General features: G+C 40.6%; 1 protein-coding gene across 1 annotated transcript; it reads right to left on the reverse strand.

Moving 5' to 3' along the window:
• Positions 1–494: 494 nt before the first annotated feature.
• On the reverse strand, positions 495–17,954 carry caln2 (calneuron 2). The gene is made up of 5 exons (XM_054626502.1): positions 17,837–17,954; positions 14,513–14,656; positions 12,274–12,386; positions 3,535–3,688; positions 495–622 (listed from the first exon to the last, which is right to left on the reverse strand). The coding sequence occupies exons 1-5, from the start codon at positions 17,952–17,954 to the stop codon at positions 495–497; spliced, it is 657 nt and encodes a 218-aa protein (XP_054482477.1).
• Between the last annotated feature and the right edge of the window lie 2,518 nt (positions 17,955–20,472).

Raw genomic sequence — 20,472 nt, forward strand, 5'->3', positions numbered from 1 at the left:
TTTACTATGAATTTAAATACTGTTCCCAACATTCACTCTCATTCAACGCTACTTCTCTAGGGTAAATATGCAGTTGTCCATAATAACCGCAGTTTGATTTTGAAATAAGGAATGGCTCAAAGCACCTTATAAACATTTTCGGTGATTAGAAAATCAAGTTTAAAGGGCGGTCTTCGTCTTGAAAACAGCAAAATAATACCCTCAATTTATTCTTACGGTTTATATAAAAACATAATTATTTTGCAGTTCTGGCTCCTTGTGAGCAGTAAGTCCAGTAAATCTAGGTGCTGACATCTTCAATGCACAACAAATATCTCTCTCTTCATTTCACTCACGTTGTCTGCTTCTACAACGTAAGTTCAAATTAAACTTAAAAACACTCAACTGATTGTTTAGAGAAGTGCTCGGGTTGTGGCTGGTCCTGCTTTGGCTGCAAAGACAAGATGTGAGGTCATGGCTGTTCTGTCCACTCCCCATGCTCACAGTGCAATTGGTTACTCCATGCCGTTCCGCAGCATCTGATTGGCTGCGATGAGCATGACACTGATGATGAAAGCCATAGCGAAGGCGCATATCAGGCTTTTCCTGACACACGTCTGTCGATTCTTCTTCTTAGGATGGACTGAGGGGGGTGAAAGAAAAGAGAAAAGAAGTAAGAGACAGGAATACGGTGTAATTTATTATCCCCAGTTTATGCCTCTCATGTGATGGTGATTAGTTAATCAATTGATTAGTTTATTGACTGCAATGTAATGATATATATGAATGTAAAGAAATATAAAATTCAACTTTAAAGGTCATACATTTTTTGCTTTCTGGCTGGAAGTTAGAGAGCAAGGGTGATACCATCTGGAGCTAGAGCCTGGAGATGGTTAGCGTAGCTTAGCATAAAGACTGGGCGCAAAGGGAAAGAGCTAGCCTGGCTCTGTCCAAAGATGAAAATAAATCTGCTTACCAGCACAAATGCTCAATTAGTAACATGTTACATTTTACCCATTACATTTTTGTACAAAAAACAACAAAGACTCCCTCCAGGAAGTCACTAGAAATAGTCCAGCACATAACCCGCTGTACATAGTAGTTTTTAGTTATTGTATGGATTAAATAGACAAGTAATAACATATCAAGTTGTGTACTTTAAAGGTGCTGATTCTTTGGATAGAGCCAGATACATTGCACATCAATGAGTATCCTTTAACAGTACTAGGGGTCATGATCCCCTCCCACACACAGTAAGAACACCTGATATCACATTACCGAAGCTAACATGATGACTCCTTCATACATATAGTCAAAAGCTTTTGAAAAAGCTGGTAAATGGACATTTGAGATATGGTGAATATATTTTAACCTGTTTCTCAAGATGCACCTCCCAAACAAATACTGTACAGATGAAATAGCAGCTAACATTTCTAGTTCCAATGTTTTGCAGCTTATCTGTGACCTAAATCATAAGTGGAAATATCTCCAATGTAAAAATGAAGAATACATGACGGTCACAAACTTGTTCTAATACTTTCTATAAGGCAGCAGAACAAAGACGAGCGGAGTGGCGTGGAACTTTTCTGTTCTGATACCTATCTGTGGAGGCTAAAAGAAAGTTTCTCCCCCAAAGACGTAATCTAAGGAGATAGAAAAAGGAATAGGACCAGAGGAAGATGTGTCCTCCAACAGGCCTTGCAGCAGGAGCAAGAACCAAAAGTTTCCTCTCTGTCAGCTTCCATGTCTCAGTGTGTTAGAATCACACACTGCATCAATAAATCAACTCAATGCTCTGAGTCGTGGATCTAAGAGGGACTGTGAAAGGCGTTGACGTCCCGACGGACAGGAAGAAGATGGAAAAGGAAGCACGCATGAAAGAGGGAGGGAGAGGATGTGGGAAGAGGGTTAAATGTGAGGAGTAATTCAACTGTTCTTCACAAGAGAGGCTCTTTACCTCTTCATCTCTTCTTTACTCTCCCCCCTTCTTAGTTCTCCTCTTTCCACGCCTTTATACGGTTTCCTCTCACTAACTCCTTCCCTCAACACCATAAACTTTGTGAAAGAGTGCGAAGCCAGCAGTTCCCTGATCCCTTCTTTAGCCTCTTATCTCCTCCTTCACTGTCCCCTTCTCTGCTAAGTTTCTCCATTTCCTCCCAGCTGTCTCTTTTTAGTTTCCCCTGAGACTGTAGGCCAGTACCCAATGGATTCATTAAGACTTTCCCAGTTTTCTAGCGTGTTTGATCCGTCTTTACTTTTGTGTTAGTTTGACTTGGGGATGTTTCATAGCAGAAAGACAATTTCATGCTCTGCACCATAGCTGACACAGGGTCAAATTTGGTTTTTTGCCCCTCCTCTCCTTAAAGCAACATAACTTGGTCTTACGATTAAGGAAAAATGCCTTTTGTGGTACCCTTTGGCTCTCAAACACTTGCTTCAAAACTCAACAAAATAAATGCATTACCTTGAGACTAATATATTTTCTCATTTAAAGATTACATTTTTTTTCAGTATGCCTCAGCATTCTTGACCTTGCTTTCAGAATCACCCCGTTACAGATGAAACCCTCTGTGAAGGATATTGATGTTGGTAGAGCAGCAGATTAAAAACGACAAATTTAACCTCAAATTTTTCGAAGCATGTTTTAGAAAGTAATTTAAAAGTTTGTTAGTTAAAAAGTGTTGAAAGTGTACAACACTTAGTTTTTTCCACTTCATTCTTACAAAACTAAAACTTCAGAGCAAGTTTCTATTGTTGCTGTGTGATCGCACTTTTCTTAACCTTTCTTCTTCGCATCACACTCCACAATATTTTTCTTATCTATTTCACTCTGCCTCTGTTGTATCCCCCAACTGGTCACCAATAGGTAGTCACAACTTGTGGTAATCACAATTCTGTTTGCTTCCTGTTTGATCAAACAAGAGATAACATGTTAACTTGTGGGCTTTGGAGGTGCTTGTAGTTGTATGTTTGAACTTTGCAGAGCCAGACTAGCTGTGACTAGCCATTTTGGCCGATGTGTAGTAGGGAGGGTATTTTGTTTAATTTTGCTATTACCAATAAGTAGTGACATATCTGCCTCATGGACGTAATTTGTAGTTGCTGCTAAAGCTCCTCATGTCTAAGCCATTTGGTTGACTGTCTCTCATAAACAGCCACAATGAACATACCAGACCAGACTATATGAAATGCTGAACAAATTAGAGATGTGGGTAGAATTTCAGAGGGCTGAAAACAGACTAGTTTAACCCTTTTTAACCTATGCTAAACTACGCAAATTGCTTCTTGCCTTTAGCTCCATACTTAGCAGACGGATAGGAGAGTGGTATCAATCTTCTTATCTAACTCTCAGCAAAAAGACAAATGTGTGTATTTCCCAAAATGTCAAACGATCCCTTAAACAGTTTGATTAAGCATATAGTTATTTATTTATATTAATATCAGGAGAATGTTTCGGTCATGGATACGTTCAATAAGCTCAGTGTACAAGTATATACCTTTATAGAAGTACATTTAATTATAAAAGAAAAGTTTCCACAAGAACACCTTCCTCACCTCCCTCATACTCAGGGCAGTTCCCTGAGGTTTCATTGAGGCTCTCCTCCTCGGTGATGATGATGTTCTCTATGTCCTTCATTGTCAGGTGGTCCCGGAAGGCGTGGAACAGCACCTGCTTCAGCTCATCCAGAGACAGCTGCTGCATGTCAAACTGCAGGGGCACAATGCGATCAATGCAGAGACACTGTCATCCACAAATTGGCTTTATGAGGGCAAATAAATATAGAAGATAAGAATAAGGTGTGAAATGTATAAGCTGCACAAATTTATGGCATGGATGAGTTTGCGTTTTCTTGCCTGAATGTGTAATTAACACAGTCTGAAAAGTTGGAAAGGTGTCATTTGTAATGTAACGGCAGCATGTTGCCTAATCAGTATGCAAACCTGCGTGTGTATGTGTGCATTGATAAAAGGAGAATAAATGTATGCAAGCACAATTGGTTTAATTGATGTATCAGAGGCAAAGGAAATACAGGCATATTTACGTCCCATTAGGTGCTTGTATTCTCAGTTGTGTGTTCATGTGTGTTCACTTGAGGTTCTGAATCTTAGCCTCTGTCCTATTCCCTGTCTGCCCTCCCAAAACATCACGTCCTTAATGTCCCCCCCAGCTGATACCCTCTACAACCCATAGACACACTTGTACACACCATCCACAAACCCACTAGCATCTATGTCAAGATTATTTACCTCACTGACAGCCTCAAATACAATCAGTCGCTTGGTTTATCACAACAGATGGACATACTGAGGCAGGCGAAGCAAAGAGGAAGAAAATAGGGGGTATAAATCTCTAGAGAAAGAGAGAGATACGTACTGTGAGATGAAAATAGGAAAGTATGGTGAGGTCAGAGAAAATGAGACGAAGGAAGTAGTGAGAGACACAGATAGAGGAAACAGAACTGACAGACAAATTTTGGTAGAGACATAAAAGAGTTGTGATGGTGATGAAATGTTCATTTCAACGAGGGAGCAGTATTGTTGTGCTCGCTGAAACCCTTAAAAAAGCATCTTTCATGCTCAATCACCTTGGGTAAAACAGCAGATTTTGTTTACCAAAGGAAAAACAGCTGAAGAGAGGCTAGAAATTGTACCACTATAGGACTGGGTATCGAACCTAAATATTGCCATTGACCCAAATGTGTGACCATCAATTACTTAAACTTGACCTCGAATGCCTGGTTGGATCTGGGGTTTAGTTCAAAGAATTGGTTCGACATTTTGGGAAACATGCTCTTGCTGAGAGTTAGATGAAAAGAATGATACCACTCACATATTTATCCGTTGAAATAGAACCATCTGAGAGGCCATCATTAGAAAGTTTGTGGAAAAGGGCGGGCACTTAAAAAAATACTTGTCAGGTGATTGGATAAACTACATGTCAATCAAACTCTTGTCGAAGCCAGCAGGAGAAGAGGGAAAACATTTAAACATTAAACTCGGGATACTGATTCTGTTTTTTGTATGGATTTTGCATGCTGTTGTCCTTGGACTAACACTAGACAACATCTTAATCTCAGATTAATCTTTAAAATGGCAATGATGATAATGATAATGGCATGATAATGTTTTTTTTATATGTGTTCAAGTTCTTCTATTGCATATGTAATTATACTTTGTATTTATACAGTCAAACAAAAATACTAATTGGATGTTTAACTGCTCCGACTCATGCAACCTTGTGAGGCCCTGCAGGGCAGAGAAACAGGAGCGGCAGCCACAGTTGGAGGGCCTGAGCTGCCTGATCTGCTCTCCTTCTTGCCAAAGCTGTTCATGCATTGAATGGATGCTGGGAAAAGGAGAAACAACTCTTTGGACTGCAGCCGTAGGACAGACAACATGACAGCTCAGAGCAGGAGCACGGAGTATGTGTAATGTTCCTGTCTGTCTGTTTGTCTGAGGGGGTAAAGTCACAGTGGAGCCGCCACCTGTTACAACCAACAGAGTGATTTCTGGTCTCTGAAGGACATCCAAGTCCACAGAGAGACAAAAGTTCTCAAAAAGTTTTTGGCCAGCAGCCAACCGCCATATCACTAGCTTGTGTCCTGAGGATGCTCTTTGGTCTATTTTCCTCACTAAAAGGAAACTGCTCGCCCTTGGTGAGCAGTGACTGGTGACATACTGAAGGAGCCAGGACACATCAATCAGAAGAACAGGTGCTTACACTCCGTCCATCCCGTCTAATCCTGCCTGCCCTCGTACAGAACAAGCTTGTTTCGCCAGTCGTCCACCTGCTTTGTCTTCTGACCCTTCTCCAAAAAGTCACCTGGAGTGGCAACCTGCCAGCTTTGTTTCTTTTATTCTGTACTCCTTTTGTCTTATTTTATGTCTCGCAGCAGTGCTGTCAGGGTTAGGTGGCATCTTTAAGGTCAAGTAAAGTTTCTGTCTCACTTTGGACTAAAGTGCGTTCACCAAAAGAAAAATATAAACACAAAGATGCACACATGCAACATGTACAAACACTGCAGTAGCATAAAAAGCTCTCCATTAACTTCTACTCTGTTCTTTTCTTTTAGAAACAGTGGTGGATATTTGAATTTTTAAGACAAAAACTCAAAAAGTGTTTACCTCGAGAGCACTCTCTGCAAGTCGTCGCCTTGGTCTCTGAGGCTATTTATACCACACAACAGAAGCTACTTTTCCCGATGGACAGAGACTCACCACCAGTCTTGATTACTCTGAATTTATTATTTTTCAACTACCTCAGAATGTCTTCCCTAGGCTGTTACCTCACTGTGGGTCCTAGCTGTGTCGGGTACAATCGAAAGTTGACCATGACCACTCTCTCGGTGGTGCTGTGGGGGTTAACAAACATACCACAGTCTTATCACCTCCAATCTAATGGCCAACCACTAACCACTGTTTTTATTTTCATGCCTTCTGTTTGTCTTCTTAAAGCTTTACGAGAAGAGGAGGCAGGTTTTAACCGCTCAGTACGCCAAATAATCAGATACATGAATTAAGTATTGGGATTAAATAAAACAGTCAGGTTATAGTGAAGCGACAATTAAAAGTGAGTATAACATCAAGTAAACTTTAAACAATATAATAACATAACTAGATTATAATGAAATGCTGCCAAAAATGAATGGGTATTTCGCCCTTGGTGAGCAGTGACTGGTGACATGCTGAAGGAGCCAGGACACATCAATCAGAAGAACAGGTGCTTACACTCCGTCCCTCCCGTCTAATCCTGCCTGCCCGCGTACAGAACAAGCTTGTTTCGCCAGTCGTTCACCTGCTTTGTCTTCTGACCCTTCTCCAAACCTAGAGTGGCAACCTGCCAGCTTTGTTTCTTTTGTTCTGTACTCCTTTTGTCTTATTTTATGTCTCGCAGCAGTGCCGTCAGGGTTAGGTGGCATCTTTAAGGCCAAGTAAAGTTTCTGTCTCACTTTGGACTAAAGTGCTTTAGCCAAAAGGAAAATATAAAGACAAAGATGTGCACATGTGCTAAACTGTATGTACACAAATACAAACCATTGTAGGGGGCCGATCTTAGTATACAATTGCAGGTGAGATAAGTTATTTTTACCAAAGAAAGCAGAGACTCAATATGTTCAATATGATGAAATGCTTAATATTCCACATTCGAGGCACTTAAACCGAAGAGGCCCTATCCCAGTCACTGTTGAGACACCAGTGTTAAAGTAATTGCACTCACAGTACTGCACTTTGATTGAACCGTCCACCAAATGGCATTTATTATATAATGTTTTTCACTCTACATTTGGCATCACCAGTCATCAGTATGAACACTGCAGACTGTCTCAACAGATGAAGACGGCAGTGATAAGCCTGTCACTGGTGGGTTATTTCTTTCCGCTTCCTCCATCCATCTTTTCAGTCTTTGTTTTTATACTGACAGGTGGTCGACCAAAAAAGAAATGATAGGTTAATGTTAGAAAAATAAATCTAACTTGATACAACTTTAACTTAGAGTGGCCCTATTATGCTTTTCCACTTTTTCCCTCTTTAATGTGTTATATATATTTTTGTACATGTAAAAGGTCCGTAGAGTGTAAAACCTGAAGTCCACGCCTAAAAGGAGTTACCCTCCCCCTCAGAATCACTGCTCCTGAGCTGCCTGCTCGATTGAATTCTCTCCTTCACTTCTGTAACATTTTGAGGTCCAATTGTTACGGAAGTGACGTAAAACTCCTTCCAGCTAGTTTGGCCCTCAAACAACAAAAGAGAGAAACGGAGCTGAAGCTCCGGAGAAGACGCTGTGCTCTGCTCTGCGAGGGGAAATGTCCTTTGTTTAGACTTCCGAAGGCAGATGGAATGAAGAAAAAGTGGCTACATTTCATTTTTAACACTTTGCCAGAACAGTACAACCTAAACGTAGCTCAACAGTGTTTTGAACCGCTCTGGAAGACGGGGCTGAATTGTGTTTGTAAGGGGCGGGACATTTCCTACGCATGCAAAACGTTGACCAATCACAATAGAGCAGGCTAGCTGACCAATCAGGGCAGACTTTGCCAAGCCAGGATGAGAAAAACAAGGCAGATTATGAGCATTAACGCATGTAAAAATGTTGTAACTGTAACTTGAAATAAAAATATGCACCCGGAAAATAGCATAATAAGGGCCTGTTTAACATTTGTAACGTGACTTTTGACACAAATGAGTGCAGACTGGATGTTCACAAGTTTTTAAGAGTCTGCCATTCTATTTTCACACTGTGGAGATAAAGAGACATAATTGTCTGCTTGGAGAGACTGTCCTCACCCATAATAAATTACATCCTAGGTTTGTGCAGTGCTTGAAGGTGCAAGCACCGAGATTGGGCGCATTTCGATTTCTTCTGAACAGCTCTCAACATATCGATGGTGAGCCTGCAGATGGTAGCTTAAAGTGCTAACTGCGCTAACAGTGCAAACAACCAGCTAATAATGTCCAACCAGGGGAGGCGCTATCAGCTGTAACTGCTGTATGAAAGTAGCGCAGAGCCTTGAGCTAACCTGTGGGGCCCGCTCACATGCACTAACATACAATAAAAGCATGTACAGCCTGTCCAGGTGCGTTAACAAACCAAAGAGAAACTGGAGACACACAGAGAGAGAGAGCATCTTCATTCTCTGCTCAGGTTGACCTTACTGAACTATATCTTTACATAGCAAATAGTTATTTGCTGCTATATTCATGTTCACAATGTTAAAATCAGCTCCTTTAAACTGACTTATGTTAGTTCACCTTTTTCTGACGAGCAACCTCTTTCAGTCGCACAAATAATGGCTGTTCTGTCTTATTCACAGATGTGAAATTAGAGTGATGGTGTGTAGTTTACTGGAGATATCTCCGGGAGAAGGTCCAGGTGAATTGTTGGCCCTACAAAGTATGTAGCTTTGACACCCAGAGTACAAGACTGGCTTCCCATCTACTACCATCAGTCAATACATGACCACAATATTTCCCTAACATTAAAGGAGTAATTTGACATTTTGGGAAATGTCAAATTTGCTTTGTTTGATGAGATGATCAATACCCCTCTCCTGTCTTTCTGTTCAATATTTAAGAGCAACTTTGTTGTTTTTCAACATGGATCCTATTTGCCCACGTTTTTGTGTCAAAGTGACTACTGGGGACAGGAATTTTTTTAATTGGTCCAGTATTGAGGGAAAATGCTGCAACCAGCAGCTGCTAAACAGACTGCAATGTAAACTCTTGGGGCAACTCCTCATCGTCAATTAACGTCAACTCAAAGTGCTTGTTTTTGCCGCTTACAGGCTCAGACTGTTATTATAAGTTTCTGACAACATTTAAGTAAGGACCCTACAGAGAAATAAATAAAAATAATTCTTTATGATATTTTATCATGTGCCTTGTTGCCTGAACACAATGGTGGAAACATAAGTAAGAGCTGGAAGGAGGAGTTTTGTGTTGTCAGAGTTTTTGCCGAAAGCGGAGTTAGTGTTATCTAAAACGTTTTCACTGCTCAATATTCAGCTGATTTTCGACAATGTGGATGCGATGCTAGATTTCAGAATTAGAATTCTCCATGCAAGAGACACAATAACATACAGACGGGATCAAATGAAAGTTAAAGAAAATAGTTTAATTTCTCTTTTCGTCCTTTTCATAATGTTGTCAGACACTAAAAATAAGAATCTGAGTCTGTCAGTGGCAAAAACAAGCACTTTAAGCGAATTCAGTTTTTTGACACCACTGTGAGTTGGAAACTCCAAGTAGTCACTGCACCTACACAAAAAAATTGTACTGCACATAATACACCCAGTAAACCCGCAACTTTTACAATTCGTTTTTTCAACAAATCAAAAAACAATATATGACATGGTTATTAGTGAGCTTTGGAGGTAAGTTAACTGGCTGGTTGTAGTAGCTTTATATTGAATGTACAGATTTGAGAATTGTATAAATCTTGCTTATATCAAGTGAATAACCCAAAATGTTGAACTACTCCTTTAAACAAGTAGTTTTAGTTGCATAATATTAAGCGTATAGCCAATCAAACACTACAGCACAGTTTAGTGTTTCACTGCCCTCTCTGGTTGAAATATTTAAGCTTATTTCACGTCTGTGACTGACCACACATAACATTGCACCGATAACTACACCAGTAATGTCAAATGATCCTGGAGTAGCTAGATCTTTGTATAACTTTAGCAAAGGTGAGAAATTATACTTCTAAAGGTCAGCAAAACCCTAATGCTAGCCCCCAGTAAGATATTGGCTCAGAGGATACTTGTTGTTTTCCATCTTTAGGCACTAAAGCTTCATTTTGGAGGAAGGATGCTTCCTTTTTCATTTACTGTCAGCAGAAATTAGTTTTTTCAAAGCAGATATCTAAATCTCCCCAACAGCTTTTACTCAGACCATAATACAGAAAAACAGAAATATTGTTTAGATATTTCCCCTGTTCACTAAATCAAGCAAGCAGGATACAATCAACCGGACACACAAAATGTATTCCACACATACACACAAATGCACACAAAATGAAATTACGCTCCAAAACTACCAACGCCAGTCTCTACGCAGAAGTCAATCATTATACTTCTCACAGTGCAAGGATATTATCTGAACATTGTGAACTGAGTCATTATAGCCCACCATGATGTGCCTCCTTCTCTTCCATCTTACTCTTTTTAATACAATGACTCTCCCTCTCTTCCTGTCTCCCTCTGAGGTCTGTGCAATATAAACACACACACACAAAATACACACACAAAACGCTGCTCTCACTGTCCCCAGAGACACACTTCCTCCCACCGTTTCATCCCCTCCTCCTCTCTCTTCCTATATTATTTCGCTCTGCTTTCAGTTCTCCCTCTCTCTCTCCTCTTCTGCCTCTCATTTTTCCTTCCGCTTCTTCCTGTTTTCTTTTAGTCTCTCTCTCTCTTTGTGGGAGGTGAATATTTTAAATCAACCCTGAGACGAACACTGTCTGCGACCTTCATGAATCGCAGGCTCTCGTACCTCTTCTTTCATTCTTTCCCGCTCTCCTCCTTTGTGATTTTGCTTTATATTCCTGTATCTTTATGTGGGGCGCCCCGCACCACCAGCACCACCCTCCCAATCCTCACATATTGTCCAGCTTGCCTCTCTATTTTCAATTCTCTTTCAGCCTTGCTGGCTGGCACACTGAAGTCTGTCTTGCTCCATCCCTCCTTCAGATGTGTTGTGTCCCTTTTATAAAAGGTGTTCCATTTCACACGATTCAGGAAGGAATCTTAAGTTTCCGACGTGAGGAAGATAGTTGGTTTTTTTGTTTTTCTGAAGTGATCGCACAATAAAAAGCCTAGATTAAATTAAAACTCTATGTAAATGCGGCCCAGTATGTGTTTGTAACCTGAAAACACACACACCTCCTCATTTCAGTGAGTCACCCTCTAAATGTTTCTCCTCTCATTTGACTCAAGGAAAGCAGAGGACTGCCTCCTGAGAGTTGTCTGCCCAACCAGCCGTCGTCACACTCAACCCCCTTCCCTACACACACAAACACACACACATACACACACTCAAAACCCTGCACTTTTCATTATTGTCGCATGTCTTACCTAAGAGGCAAAAAAAGCACTTTGAGAGCAGCACATTTTTCTTTCAGGAATTTTTTTTCCAAAAACAGAGCAAGCACGTTCAAAAGCATGTAGATGAGCTACAACCTTAATCACCACTGAGCCCAGTTTGGACACTTGAAAGCACACAAGCTCAGACTTTCCTCATACTGGGGCACATCCCTGAAATCTTTTTTATGGAAATACCCTCTGCAACACTGTGGATTATAAACCCACACCCAAATCCCAAAACATACATACATACTCACAAAAAGAAACACACTTAATTCTCAGCAGGTATCCTTTCCTCCAAGGCCCTGATTCGAAAGAAAAAAGTATCTGTTTTTGTCAGATAACAGAAGAACGATGTGGGGGGCCTGAGAGTATTTGTGTATGTGTGTGTGTGTGTGTGTGTGTGTGTGTGTGTGTGTGTGTGTGTGTGTGTGTGTGTGTGTGTGTGTGTGTGTGTGTGTGTGTGTGTGTGTGTGTGTGTGTGTGTGTATTTTGCTTTTAAGTTGGTTTGTGCCTTTGGAAAGCCCCTGCAGAAACTAGGGTTTGCGCTTAAGGATGTAAGACTTGACCTGACTGCTGAAATACACAGTGAGAAGTGAGGCAGAGTTAGTAAGAGGATAAGTAAAGGATATAACTCATAAGTAATGGGGATTGAAAGTGATGAAAAACTCTAGCGTTTGGAGGAGGAGGAGGAGGTTTTGTCTTTCACCTGCCAAAAGATGTTGTCGATAGTGTTGCCCAGGAATCCTTCTCTGTTGTCAGATGACAGCAGTTTGGGCCCAAGTATCGTCATGAACTCCTCAAAGTCCACCTGGCCATCCCCTGAGGACACACACACACACACACACACACACACACACACACACACACACACACACACACACACACACACACACACACACACACACACACACACACACACACACACACACACACACACACACACACACACACACACACACACAGAGAGAGAGAGAGAGAGAGAGAGAGAGACAGGCAGAGAGACATACCGGGACAATAGAAAATCAGGAACACAGACAGGAAGGTAGGCAGACAAGAGCATTTTATGCTGAAGTTTTATGTGCTTGCCGAAACAATGGAAAGCGCCTTGAGCTAGATCAACAGATGGATGTTCCCTCATCCATGACAAACACCCATGCATCATCAGCACTAATTCACCTTTCAAATAAGGTGTGTGATCCTATGCAAAGTCGGGCCTGCGTGTGTGTTTCGTATGCGAGCGATTGTAGATAGCGCTTATAGATCGTTTTTTCTGTTGAAGTTACAATTCAGGAAACATTTTGCATTTTTAAATTCTAGGGACACAACTTGTGTTTGCATTATGTATTCTACTGCTGCATGTTATTTTGAGATAACAATCACCAGCCAGCGTCCCGTGGAATTAAAACTCTGTGAACATCCCCACAACAGCATGTCTTATGACTGCATAAACAACTTTATATACTATATATCGCAGATATTGATATTACCAGCCTTTTACAGTGTTATCTAATGTTCTATTTATTGTTTGCAAGAAGCAGTTTATCAGAAGCATTAGCTGCACCCTGTACACATCTCAGTGCTGCTGTGTTAGTGTTGGTAGTAAGATACCACTTTATTTTATGGGTCTGTAATTTCTGAATAATTTCCAAGAACTTCCCTTGACTGAACCATGTAATTTGGTGCTGATTACAGGGAAAACAGAGACAATATTCAATCAGTACACATCCAATCAATCATAATTAACTGTTGAAGTAACCTAGGGAGTCTTTTAATTATCGTAAAGCATGCCAGCTGAACAGACAAAAATGTGGAATTTGTCCACAGGCAAGCATGCAATTCAACATTAAAGGAGAATCAAGTTTTCAATAATAAAATTCCTTTTTTCCCTGACAATAAGTGGTAAATTACACAGTTATTTGTATGAAATGTCTTGGAAATGACTCAAAAAATTACTAGGAAATTGTAGAAATTAAAATTGTAAATTTAAGCATTACCTTGTAATACAGTATATTATTATTACAAAGAGCATCAGTTCTCTGTTCTGAGACCTGACAACTCCTGTTTCTCAGAAATGCAGCTTTAAATTAGCATAATAGAATCTGGTACGTTTATGACTACTTTGCCATAAACCTAAGGTAAGGATAAGAATATAATGCAAGAGATCAGTGGATTAAGATTGCTGAAGCAGGGATTTAATGACGTAAAATTAATCATCTGAAGGACTGTGCAGGTTGTCTGAGACCTGATAATAATTTACATTGTTGAACTAATTGGGCTGCGATCACTTTCAGTGCTTTATTAGAGCCGTCATGGAGATGATAGAAGTCAGAGGTGGATGATTAAAAGAGATACTGTCTCCTCTCAGAACAAATGGCAAAAAAGCTTTTAGCTTTGACCTTTGATATTTACCACAAGCTGTGGAATCAAGAGCAGGCAGATAAGAACCAGTTGAAAGATTGACTAGCTTGTTTGTGATTCAGGGACTGCTTCGGAGTAATTGCAATCCTCTGTGGATTTAGAAGCACAGCTGGAGTTTAAGGAGCAGCAGCAGACAGGTTCTCTCTTTATTGTCTTCAGGGGAATTTATTTTTGACAATTGTCCACCTGCTGCTATTATGCAGTTGAGAAACTGTTTTGCAGGAACATTTTGATGGTGACAGTAACACAATCTAATTTTGCCTCGAAAAATTAGTAGACGCATTAACTTTTAACAGTTTTCATTTACGACACATTAAAATTCAACACAATATTCATATGGCTTGCTTTCAATGGAAGGAAAATATTTTTACTTTTACATATCATATTTTAGTATAGACACAACAGCTACAATAAACATTAAAAACATGCAGTTTATGTTTAACAGCCTTTTATGAAAAGGTTCGCTATGTGTGTTTGTGTGTGTGTATGCGTACATGCTGCATGTGTGTCCTTATGTAATGCCTTACCATCCATGTCCAGTCTCTGCATGATGATGGCCAGCTCCACTTCGCTGGGCATGTAACCCAGGGAGCGCATGGCCATACCCAGCTCCTGTTTGGAGATGAAACCATTCCCATCTCGATCCAAAACACGAAATGCCTCACGGATCTCTGCACGACAAACAAACAACATATCACTGTATTGTCTTATTATATATTTTTTTATTCCAACAAGTTGTAAGTGCTTAAAGTCTTACACATTGCAGCAGTGAGTCATCAGGTGATGTAAATGAAATGAGTGATTAACAGATTTTAGCAGGTCTGTAGACGGTGCTGAAATGTGCTTCCCTGGTGCTGATAACAGGCTTTCCCATTAACTGGAAGTGCTGCATCCTTTCTCTCCGTCAAATCAAGGTGATGGTGATCTTCCGCTCTACCACCCTGCACCCCCCCTCTTTCCTTGTCTCTCTTACATCTGTATATACTTATTGTATTTTACAAACCCTGAGGGGTCTGTATCAATCCCTCCACACTGCACAATCTCCACCAGCACTGCCAAGAGCATTTCCGATTCTCTCCTCCCACATGAAAGGCTTCCTTCTTACTTGAAATTGTCAGTAAACGCACACAGCTCATGAGGCATCTATCTGTTCGTGCAGCAGAATTACTCAAACCTCTGAGGACCTTCTTAGAAAATACCCTGGTCAATCTCCGGCTAATTACCTGCCAATCAGTTGGCACTTCCTTAGCGGAGGTGGAGCTTTAGGCTGGGTCGGAGGTGGTCAAATTTATCGACTTTATAAAGACAGCAGAGAGAGGACAGACTCTGCAAGTCTTTATTCAACATCTTTTCAAGAGTGATCATTTTTCCTGTGGATCTCTACACTTCATCGGTGGGAGAGGGTGTCTTTTCTGCTGGCATTCGCCATTTGTGCATTTGTGTTGCGATTTTATATGAAGTCCGTCTCCTTCAGGCTGTGGGTGAATAATATTCTCGTCCTGACATGCTGCTCCTTTCCTTCTTTTGTGTAATAAGTCCGTTTTAGATCTGCCTCCTATGACTGTCTTTACTTTGTCAGCTGCTTGAGAGCCGAAGTTCAGTCGCAGCCACCATGTAAGCCTGCAGATATCCCCAACGACTGATAACTAGACTCCAGCGCAGAGCTACTGTCACTAAATAAAGTGAGAGGGATTGGGAATGCGGGTGAGCGTCCAGCCTCCAAAAACAAAGTGAGATGTATTTGTATGAAGCTCAACAGTGAAGAGTACATTTTCAATAGGGTATGAATGAGCTGGTCCTTGATGCATTACAGGGAAATGCCTGTGTGTGTGTGTGTGTGTGTATGTATCAGCATGCAGCCCTGCCTGCGTGCAGCTGCGTATTACGAATTGAACCCCCCAGGACTGTACATGTTCTCACTGTGATTGATGAAACACCTCAAAACTACAGAAAAGGATAGCGGCAATCCAACACAGGGGTGATTAACTAGCCTTCTATCTGCGCTAACAGATGATCCTAGAAGAACCTCCAGCAACTCTCTGAAGTGGGATTAGGAGTTTTCAGATGCTTGAAGCATCTGAAAACTCAGTGGTGATATTTTGTCCACATCAAACAATCCAATTGGTTGCGTTGGATCTGTGGCTGACAGGGCTTAGATAATGCCTCATCATGATGTCTGGATTCTAGGAGTCCAAATTTAATTTACATAATAGCTCTAAACAGGTCCAAACTATCTTAACCTTGTCGCTGCCCTTGACAAACCAAACCAACAGAGACCAACCACACTAAAGATGGTGAGACACTTCGGTCAGTGTACCAGCTCTGCTTTCAGCACACTAAAGCAACTGTTTTAGTGAACTGGGTTGAGTTGTGCACAAGGGACATTGGATTAAAAGATTTATGCTACAAAGTACTTCATACCAATGCTCATTCGAGCAAACTACAATAGGCCACATGTATAAACAAACACAAACAAACAGCCTCAGTCAGAAACGCACTTTCATGCGCTCTGCCCGCGCTCGGTGTGAGGATTAGCTGTTTCTTTCCCTCCAAAGCAACCCATGTAAGAAATATATTCAATCATTGCAGTGTAGAAGTCTTTTTTTTTGTTGCAAATTGCACATGTGAGGTTATGTCATAGGATAGCTTATAATCAGGACTCAAATGCAATGACATGCACTATGCTTCAGAATTCTTTAGCCTGTGGTCAGTACCGCACTCACTGAACACACTGTATAGACTGCATGGAAGTAAAAACACCTTTGAGACAATTTAAGACAATTTGGCTTAAAATTGCAGTTGGTTACTACTTGGGTAACACAGATTTGATACCACTATATTTGGAGGTATCACTGAAAGTAATGATGCTGCTAATAATCTTTGCTAACGCAAAGAAAAACTGTGAGTGCACACCAAAGACTGTTGTGTACACAACTAAGGCAAGTACTGTAGATCAAAGAAGAAGTTTGTCTGCAGAGTTGTTATTTCACTATCCCCCTTTGTCCTCTCCTCATGATAAATTTGACTAACCTTGTTTAGAACTTGCCTGTGCGCCAATCAAAAGAATTGAATCGATCATGCTTGTTGCTGCCAACTTTTTGGCCAGAGAGCTACGAAAATAAAACCCATGCTGTAATAAACCTTAGTTTTCATTCAATCATGTGTTGTATCAAAAGGTTTTTGATTTTTTTCCTAAGTCATCATATTGAGAAATTTTGGTAAACTTTGGACTAATGAGGCCTAACCTAAAGGCTCTTGCATTGGCTGTAGAATAACTTACTTGTGTAAGTGCTTTCAATAAAGTGGATTTCACCTATGATTTGGTTGTTTAAAGACACAACACATGGCTTAACTTTACCTCAAATTGACAAATAACAGTTTTATTTTTATACAATCTATTACCAAAGAGACCTTTTTGAGCACTGTTCATGCAATTTTCATGCAAAATGGATTGGAAGATTGAATGTGGAAACCAATATCAATAAACTGGTGTCCCACTTCAGGCCTAGTCATATTTATCGTATTTCTGTCACTCTGAGTCCTGTGACTGATTTTAATTCAAAAGCACCATAATTGGAAACCAATGCATCTAGTCAAGCTATGACAAAATGGCTAAATGGAAAACTGTTCCCTGGGAGAATTGAGGCGCTGTAACTGCATTGTTCAAGTAGTGAAACATTAATTGGGAGTATACCTCACACTCTACTCTGCTGCCCCACCCCCCTCTCTCTCTCTCTCTCTCTCTCTCTCTCTCTCTCTCTCTCTCTCTCTCTCTCTCTCTCTCTCTCTCTCTCTCTCTCTCTCTCTCTCTCTCTCTCTCTCTCTCTCTCTCTCTCTGTAAGCACACTCACCTCCCAGCTCCTCTGTGGAGATGCTGTTGAGCTGGAAGGCTTCACTGCCTTCCGTCAGGGAGCTGCTCAGGTAGTTGTCTGGATAGAGCAGGCCCGCCCGCACATGGTGGAATGGCATCTTCTCCCTGCAAAGTAAACACACACACAACCTAAATAAACTTTGCATGTATGTGTGTGTGTGTACACATGTGTGTGTAAGCGAGAAATCTACAGGTAAGGGGGATTTGAGTCTCAGTGTGTGCATGTGTATTCAAAGCCTGACTACCAGCACGGTCATGAGCCCTTTTTTAGAAACACAAGCTCCTGTGAGGAACATTGTTCCTTCCACTCTGCTAATGCTCATTCCTGTGAGAAACCGCTGTCTGCTCGTGGCAGAATCACAGTGACAAATTATGTAATCACATTATTATTCAATGGATTCACAAAAAAAATTCCACTGTTGTTCATTGTTCTGAAAAAATACCATCAGAGTACATTCAGGAACCCTGAATTATCTAGCGATCATTCTCTTGCTGTCTTTGTCCTGCTTGTTCTTTGTACAAGAAAAGTACTAAAGTCCTGTCATTTTCTATCATTTCCTTTAACCCCCAACTGCCACCTAACGTCTCACCAAGAGATTTCAGGGCTTGACAGGGCATCAATCAGCCACAACCCCTGCCGTCGTATGATCAGAGTGAAGCTCTGCTTTGATTCATGAGAGTTGCCCCTCTGATGGCTTTCCCTGTGTAATATTTTGACACTGACGATCTGCTTCATGTAATATTCCTGCCAATAGTACATGCTAAACTGTCGAGGTGAGCAAGAGATAGAAAGTAACAGAGGGAGGAAGAGATTAAGATCCCGAGGGTATTTTGTGAGTGTGTCAGTGCCAGACAGGAGAGATAGAGAGAGGAGTGGGAATGTCTCGCTATCTGGAAACATGGTCCAAGTATAAACATCCACTCTCCTCTCCTCACTGTTCAATGAAGAGCAGGACCCAGACTGAGCTGAATGACAAAGTTAAAAGGTTAAGAGCCACATGACAGGTGCGAGTCTGCTCTGGGGATCTGTAGCGGACAACAGGTGTGAAATTAGCTGTGTGTATATGTGTGCATGAGAAAGAGATACACAGTAGACACAATACGTGTGCAGAAAGATGTGTGTGAGCACACAATTTGTGAGCTGTAATGAAGCCTTCAGACAATCTAGTCCTGGTTCTACTCCTATCTCACATTCACATGAAAGGTGACATATGCTCATTTTGATGTTCATACTTTGTGTTTTTGCTTTTAATGTTAATGTTAAAAAAACACATTATTTTTCTCACACTGTCTGTCTGATTATACCAGTATTCAACCGTTGTCTGAATCATTCATTTTAGCGCCTGCCTCTTTAAGCCCCCTTCCTAAAAAAAGGTCAGTCTGCTATCATTGGCTTGCAATTTGGTAAAACTCTGCAAATGTAGTTCTCAGGTATATTCTAATGAGCCTGCATGTGACATAAGAAGGAGAGCCAAAATCTGAATGGCTTATTGAATCAGATGTTTTGTTGTCTTATTTCACAGTTGGTAGACACTCCACATCCCCAAATGTATGTGCACAAGCACTGAAAGTGGGCTTTTCATGATAGGTCCCCTTTAAGTACTCAACATGTATCTGTTCTTCAGATGTGACTCTCAGGTCCCAGCTGCTTGAGGTGGCTGATGTTAACAACTTTATGTTGATGTTGATGTGCAACAGACTTTGAGTCAGTTTGCTAACTTTATAAGTCTTTTCCACTTGTGTTCAAACACTGCATTTTGCTACTTTTCAATAGATATCACTTATGGACACATTGGCTGCTGTTAAAAAAACCAACTTACTTTTTAATTAAGGTGCTAAGAAAGGCAAATTAACAACAACTAAATATTGCTGCTTTAACTTCAAGACTGAATTAATTTAAAGATTTAATATAAAGTAATTAATACATCATGACTGAGGAGATTGGCCGCCCCTCTACTACATAATACCCTCAGTGGCATTAGGCTTGTTTTGCACCACAAAAGAGCCTTCTTTTCTTCGGTTTCTCACATCCGCAGATGATACAACAGAAAGGCTGACTCCAAATCAAACACATATTCATTCTAAGGTGATGGACAGAAACATTTGACAGGAAGCAACAGGTTTATATGAAATATATGGCTGAAAATAATACTAAGCGAGAGACAAATTGGCTGCTTTTTCAAAGTATCTGTGTCATATTTCACTTGACAATAATATGTTGTTAGGGTTATTTTTAGCGGTGAATGATTAGGCCGCCAGTACAGATGCATATAGTCGAGTAAACATGTTGGGGATAGGTGAATATTGCTCTTTTGGTTGCTAAATGACTGTGTTGGCATGTAAGGGGCGATGCAGCAGATTTATACATGTATATTGTAAAAGCATATGTATGGGCACATTATTTTCAGTGTATTTCTGCAGCAATTGTGAAATGAACAACACATGTTTATGTTTAAATTATTATGGATGCATAAGTGCAAGCATGTCTTTAAGACAAGTTAACCTGTGCATGTACTATATATGATGTATTGGGTATTTCCTCTTAAGTGGCGGTGATGTAAAGAGACTGGTTGGTATTTATGTTATGATGTATGAAGTTTTTACAATATGTATCAG

Source organism: Anoplopoma fimbria, chromosome 24 (genome assembly GCF_027596085.1).
Source record: "Anoplopoma fimbria isolate UVic2021 breed Golden Eagle Sablefish chromosome 24, Afim_UVic_2022, whole genome shotgun sequence".
Classification (NCBI taxonomy): domain Eukaryota; kingdom Metazoa; phylum Chordata; class Actinopteri; order Perciformes; family Anoplopomatidae; genus Anoplopoma; species Anoplopoma fimbria.

Excerpts from the sequence above, each read along its gene's own strand:
- caln2 (XM_054626502.1), bottom strand. The coding sequence starts at position 17,954 with ATGCCATTCCACCATGTGCGGGCGGGCCTGCTCTATCCAGACAACTAC. Across the intron at positions 14,657-17,836 it reads CTCCACAGAGGAGCTGGGAG|AGATCCGTGAGGCATTTCGT; the intron begins GTGAGTGTGCTT and ends TTTGTCGTGCAG. Across the intron at positions 623-3,534 it reads CTGCCCTGAGTATGAGGGAG|TCCATCCTAAGAAGAAGAAT; the intron begins GTGAGGAAGGTG and ends CACCCCCCTCAG.